Source organism: Sinocyclocheilus grahami, unplaced genomic scaffold (assembly GCF_001515645.1).
Source record: "Sinocyclocheilus grahami isolate Dianchi unplaced genomic scaffold, SAMN03320097.WGS_v1.1 scaffold104.1, whole genome shotgun sequence".
Classification (NCBI taxonomy): domain Eukaryota; kingdom Metazoa; phylum Chordata; class Actinopteri; order Cypriniformes; family Cyprinidae; genus Sinocyclocheilus; species Sinocyclocheilus grahami.
In genome coordinates, this window is record NW_015505283.1 from 1,148,593 (window position 1) to 1,155,235 (window position 6,643).

At 38.3% G+C, this 6,643-nt stretch overlaps 1 protein-coding gene across 1 annotated transcript in view; it reads left to right on the forward strand.

Moving 5' to 3' along the window:
* The first annotated feature begins 402 nt into the window (after positions 1 to 402).
* ptprub (protein tyrosine phosphatase receptor type Ub) overlaps positions 403 to 6,643 on the forward strand; it is a 253,128-nt gene continuing 246,887 nt past the window's right edge. Inside the window, exon 1 of the mRNA XM_016276630.1 lies at positions 403 to 687. Coding sequence (XP_016132116.1) covers positions 618 to 687 — 70 coding nt within the window. The 5' untranslated portion in view covers positions 403 to 617. The remainder of the gene's footprint in view (positions 688 to 6,643) is intronic.

Below are 6,643 nucleotides of genomic sequence, written 5' to 3' on the forward strand. Positions count from 1 at the left end.
AGGTCCCCACCATGACACGAGTCCCCATGAGTCTGTGTGTATTCAGGCTTAAGTCCCCACCAGAATAGAAAAACAGGTACACACACACACACACACACACGTACGTATACAAACAAACAGAAATTCAGATGCAGCAATGTAAAATGGGGGCTTTGGGGTCAAAAAGGCTGAGAACTAAACGTGCTTTACAGAATGTATGCCCTTTTTCCTCATTTTATCAACCAATATAAATCACATCATTCATTTCATTCAGTTATGGAAGCTGCTTGTCTTTAGTAGCCGGGCTAAAGAGATTACGATGAATCATAATGTATAGCCTGAGAACGCCAGGATGAGTAGAGCGCATCTTCTCGAAAGCGCCGCATGGGGGCGTCGTTCGCACACTTTGAAGCACACTACGCGTACTTCTGGCGCTCGCGGAGAGAAAGAAACATCGCTTGGAACTGTTTATCCTGACGTCAGTTTGAACAGCTCGCACTGCCCCCGTATCACTTCACGCGACTCTGAACTGAGCTTCGGCTGGATTTCGGGAATCGATGAACTTCACCATCCAAACAAACTACCGGAGCCCCTGATATGATTTCGGCTTGTTTTCCCAACTGGACTAACAACATAAAATGAATACCTGCGCATTTCTCTTGATCCTGGCTGTTCAGATTCACGCCGACAGCGTAGAGGGACCAACAGGTAAAGTCCCGTTTATCTGGAGTTACAGAGACTGCGCACTTTCAAACTTGTGTGTGTTTTGAGGACATGAGAAGCATAAGCGTGTTGTCTTGACAGCAAAGGGAGGCTGAGTTGCACTTCGAAGCCGCGTAACTTTTCTGATAATGGAGAGATTTGGTCTCGGTTGTCATAAAAACAGTAAAGATGCCATCAGAAGCTTAAAATGAATTGTGTTTCGGGCTGTTTGTTATTTGGCGCGAGACTCCTGTTTAAACATTCCCTCAGATTGACGTAATTCATAGAGTGGGTCTTTGAGTTATTGTTATGTTATTTCTCATTGAAAGCACACGTCTGGAAGTTGTTCGGTGTAAAGTAAACAAGTGCAGCCTCATCTGCGAAGCTTTAAATCAGTGGTTGAATTAACGAATCATTTGTGGCTGCACCAGACGTGTTATAAAGACGGCGAGGTGGCTCATAAATTGGTGTTTTAAAATCAAATTCATGTCAGAAGGATTTACAGTGAGTTTAATTTGAAAGGGAATTAACCACCAGCAGCATTTAAGTTATTTTTTTGTTTTAAACTGAATCTACTTTTCTGATTATTCAAATCACTCGATTTGTATCTTTTTGTGGGCGGTCGGCTGTATGCCTAAAACAAACATTTATTTATTTATTGAACCACGGAATAATCATCATACACGTATCACCAGAATTATAATTTTTTTTAAATGTATTTTGTTTATTTTTGCTGTTTTAGTAGGGCTAAGTGTCATACGGTGAAGTGTATGTGCAGAGTAATATGAAGTACAGTGATGTAACCTACTGCGCTCTTTATTGCTGATAAAAGCCCTCCTATTCAGTTTTGCATATGAATGATCATAGCTTGTTTATGAGTTGTTCACGCACCGAAGCGTCCTAGATGCTATTATCTCTGTTTCTTAATCAATTTAATAACAAATCTGTCTTTTTAAAGTCCATCTTGAGTTTGGCTCCACTCTTATGTCATTTTTTTTTTACTGTATTAAAAATGAGGGAATAAATAGCTGGTTTACTGGTCTCGTCTAGTTTAAGAGGGTCTGACCAAGCTGATGTTCATCTGATTTAGCTGTCTGTGCTCAAAACCAGCCTAATGACCAGGCTGGGAGACAACTTAAGCAAACCAGCTTAGGCTGGTTATTTATTTATTTGCAAGGTAATGTAAAGATTGGGGTACATTTTAATTAAGAAAATATACAAATGCAAATTGTACACATTCAAAATAATCATATTTACCATCTAATACTGTTTTCCCTCCTGAAAAAAATACATGTAAATCACCTGCTGTTGGTTAGAACTGGTTTATGCTGGTCTCCCAGTCTGGTCAAGCAGGACACTCCGCTGGTTTAGCTAAACGGCCTTTAGAACACCTATAAAACAAACCAATAGACCCGAGCCTGACCAGACATGGAGACCAGCAAACCTTTTTGCATTCTTACATTTACATTATTTTCCGTTATTTAGTGTGTTTTTAAGCTGCTTTCGTCATGAGGAGCATTGGCTGTTCTCCACAGTTTTTGATTTCAGGTTTTACTATCCTCGTAGGCATAACCTGATCCGCACACGCACTGAGATTATGAACTGCTTCCTCCTCCACACTGTCAGTGGGCTGTATGAAGACAGAGCAGGTACAGGGAAACTGAAGGGTGCCCCGCGTGTGATTGCTCATAATGGACCACTCCCTCGGAGCTAGGCTGTAGGAGACATGTCGCATGATTCGGCCAAGAATCTTAACAAACAATCATGATCCGTTTGAGGAAGCTATTGATTTTCAGTTAACTAAATGGCTTCCATTTAGCAAGCTGTCAAGTAGCTGTAGGGTTCTGTAACTACTGCTGCGGTCTGTGCATTCCCTCTGTTCTTCAGCTGCAGTCTAATCCTACTTTCTGTTGGTTTTTGGCCTGATTTACACAGTGTAATCCACTCTTATTGTGTTCGACTGCTGTTTCCGCCATTGTTTTTTCCCACTGTTGTTTTACCATGGCCTGGTTGACAGAAGGCAGCGATGAGTGACCTGATGTGAGATGAATACAGGCATTGTAACCAAGTGTCTACTTCATTTTGAACTTTTTACACCCTCCCTGTCAGGCTACATGCTTCTGTTTTGTCAGTTGTGCATCATTATTTTGACTTTGTAATATGATCGTAATGAATGGATGAACTTTCTATGCACTGATGACGTCATTTAAAAAGAATTGAATAGTTTGCAAAAATGTGTAAAAGCAAAAAATCCTTCACCACTCATATAAAAGTATTTTTATTTATTTATTAATAAAAAAAATAAGCAATGTGCTGGTAAGATTGTTTTGACAATTAAAATGGACAGGAATCAGTAATTAGATTAATAATTAAGGTTTAATTTTTTCCCTTACTTCTGAATAGCATAATGATTGCGTAGCTGACCTCAAAGTGATTTTACCTTTCAAGGATATTTTCTTTTAGTTCTCTTGTTCATAATCATAGATGCTGTCGCAATCCAACCTGTGTCGCTATGGAACTGACACAAGCAAATGTCTCTCATAATAAGGGGAATGAAGCACATCATTAGGATGAATAGGGAAATAATTAAAGCACATGAAGATAATTATACTAAAGCTGAGACATAATGGGGCAGCTTCACATTAGCTGCCTAGTGATGGAATCTCTGGAGGCTTGACATGCAGTTCTCTTTGTTGGGATGTGCAGCTATGCTCTATTCTGATGTATTGACATCTGGAATAATCTGGTAAAGTCAGATTATGTCAATAGATATAATCTAGCATAATATCGTATTTATTGCTCAATGTGTGTTTCATAGGAGTTGATGTGATGTGGGTCTTGTTGATAAAATTATTAAGAGAAAATTTGCTCAGTTTACACAATACAGCTGCTGAATGTGACTTGTTTTTAATGTGACCTACAATAAAAATGAAATAAAGAAACTTAAATAGGTAGATATTAGCAGATTAAAATTATTTTAATGATTATCATGTCATGTGACCCCATATTATTTCTAGAGAGCCTAATTGTAGTAAAAAACAACAACAAATAAATGAAATTGATGACTAATGGACTGGACGATTGTTTTTCTGTGACACATGTTTGTGACAATTTCCATTTAACTATTTTTAAAGGAAAGTTTCTTAAAGTTTCTCACAGTTAATTATTGTGGGACACTAAATTTCAGCATCTGTTTTAAAAGTAATTCAAATGAATTAAAAAATAATTATATCTGGTGTTACTTGTAGCATGTATCTGGACTTTTCAAATGAGTGTTTATCTATTTAGTTTAGTTTAGTTTTCCTTTTACTAATAGCTATATCAGTTATCAGCTTTGAAATATAAGGAATTATCATTGTAAGTACCAGCCAAAATTTCCATATGGGTTCATCTCTATTAATTTTACAGGATATTTACTCAAAATTGCCACTTTTGTTCATTGGCAAAGTGTAGGCTGGATAAATAGACTTGGCTGATGTTGGACTGTCACTTTAGAGGAGTACATCTTATACACAAGCCCTTGAATTTGAATACCGTTTTAATATGTTATCAACCATGTTTGGAAAGGATGAGTTTCTGTCCTTCCCCTGTGCCTAATTGGCCTCCTCAGGTGTGCTGGACTGTCAGTCCTCTAGCTAAGATATGGCTTAGACTGCAACTGTTTCTTGTAGTACAGAGCATGGCATGTGCATCAAGCAGGGCTCTACGCTTACTTTTATATTTAGGAGTGCTTGTGCAATTTAGGAGCACCTTCTAATCAGTAATAAAAAATTCTGATAAAAAAATCAACCTTCCCATTAAGGAACGAAGTACGTGACTGTTTATGAATGGGTAACTGAATCATTGACTCACTAGATTCATTTAAAAACGCAGTTCATTCAGAAACGAATCACCGCTGTGTTTGAATGGAGATGCACAGCGGCTCAGCTGTTACTTAGTTTGAAACTATTTTTGTTGACAAAATAGAGCAAAATAAGGCAATTGTGTTGTTGTCAGACAATATAAGTCACTTAATATTAGCTTATTGATTTAATACAACAGTTCATTAAACAAGATCACATTTGCAAACTCCCTTAATAATCATTAAAAGCACTCATCTTAGTTTATCGTGATCTCACAAAACTCCATTATAATCGACGAAGCTCTCTACACTGCACAATGAATCTCTTATTTACACCCCGTCAACACTTTGTTTGTTATAATGAGAGGATATGTCTGTGATACATTACTCAACGCTGCAGAAACACGTACGTATATTAGAACCTTTGAAGCTCCCTCAGCACAAACACAAATATGCTGATCGGGTCAGTCGCACAGGTGCTCCTAAATATTATTTCATAGTCGCACGCAGTAGTTTTCAGTCACAAATGCGACTGAAATGGTCGCACTGTAGAGCCCTGTCAAGGTGTTAACCATTTTTCTGGGATCCTGAGTAGCTGGGTGAGTCTAGATCATGGAAAGCAGCTATCTTTCACAGTGCCATAATCGTGGGCATGATGCAAATTACCTCAGGACATGAAACCGTCTTTGTTTGCTTTCAAAGGTGCTTTTAAAAGGTGAAGAATGCAGTTTCTGCTCTGTAGTGTGACCTAATATAATAACCTGGAATTATAAAAGAAGCATATTTCCAAAACAAACACCATTGTCTGAGTATTTTGGCAAGTCTTTTGGCTTGCATTTCTCTAACCGAATGTGAATTTTTTCCCCCATTAAATGCATCAGCCGTGGTCCCACACTGGCTAAACACCCTCTGGCTCAGCCTGCAGTAGCTATTCCCCAAACTATAACTATTAGTTAAGCTGGAAAGAGATGAATGGATCTGAACAGACAGCTCAAAATGTTGTGTTAGTGCCTGGGAGGCTCAATGTTTACATTTTAGAGGAGATAAAACCTTGAATGGCATATTTAGTCAATGAATAATAAACTGGGTTAAGAAAATGCATTTTGGCATAAACAAATCTTACAAACTTCAACTTTAAAGGAAAATGTCACCCAAAATGGAAAATTACCTGATTATTTACTCACCCCCAGGCCTTGCAAGATATATATGACTTACTTTCTTCAGATGAGGAGAAAAAGGTTTTGGAGAAAAGCATTCCAGGATTTTGCAATCTATTTGCAAACTATTTTGGATCTAATGCAAATGAATGAGGCTTAACGTAGACCATTTTTGATGGCCAAAACTTCATATTTAGGCAGCTTCAAAGTAATCCATACAACCCCAGCTGAAAAATAATAAGAAAAAAAACTAAATTAAAGGTACTCTACTGCTACAAATGCTCGCTGTGGTCTAGTTTGGTTAAGTTCATGACCTCTTCTGCGACGTTTGCGTGTTTAAAGTCTGCGTGAAATCAAAATTTACAACATTTATTTTGTTAGCGCACAATGCTAGTCTTAAGGATGAACAATTAATCCGTGCAAGTTAATCCACTGAAAAATATTATTTGTCTTGGTAATCTTGAATCAAAATCTGATAATTTGCTTCCACTCTGGAATGGCACTGCCTTCTCTGATGACATGCTTAACCACGCCCCTCCAACCTAGTGATGGGCGGTATACCGGTTCATACCGAATACCGGTGTTTATTTTTGTTATGATATGAATTTTTAAAATACCGCAATACCGGTGTATGTCGCTTAAACAACGTTCTGAACGCGACACTGTTTGAAAGGGGTCCCTTTTTCACTGTTGCACTGTGGTGAGGGCACAGCTGTATGTGTTACTAAGCGTGAAAGTTCCGAAACTGAAGCTGTAGAACTAATAGAACGTGATGACACAGAAGAACTCATCCACATTGACTGCCACAAATATCCACCGCCCCCTGCCATCAGCTCCCGCGTCTCACACACACGAGCGCGACTTTAGCACTAGATTTAGCGGCTTTTTTCAATAGAATATTCATACTGACGAACCTAGCGACTTTTTTTGGATAAACCTTAGCTATGGTTCAGTTGGAAGATTT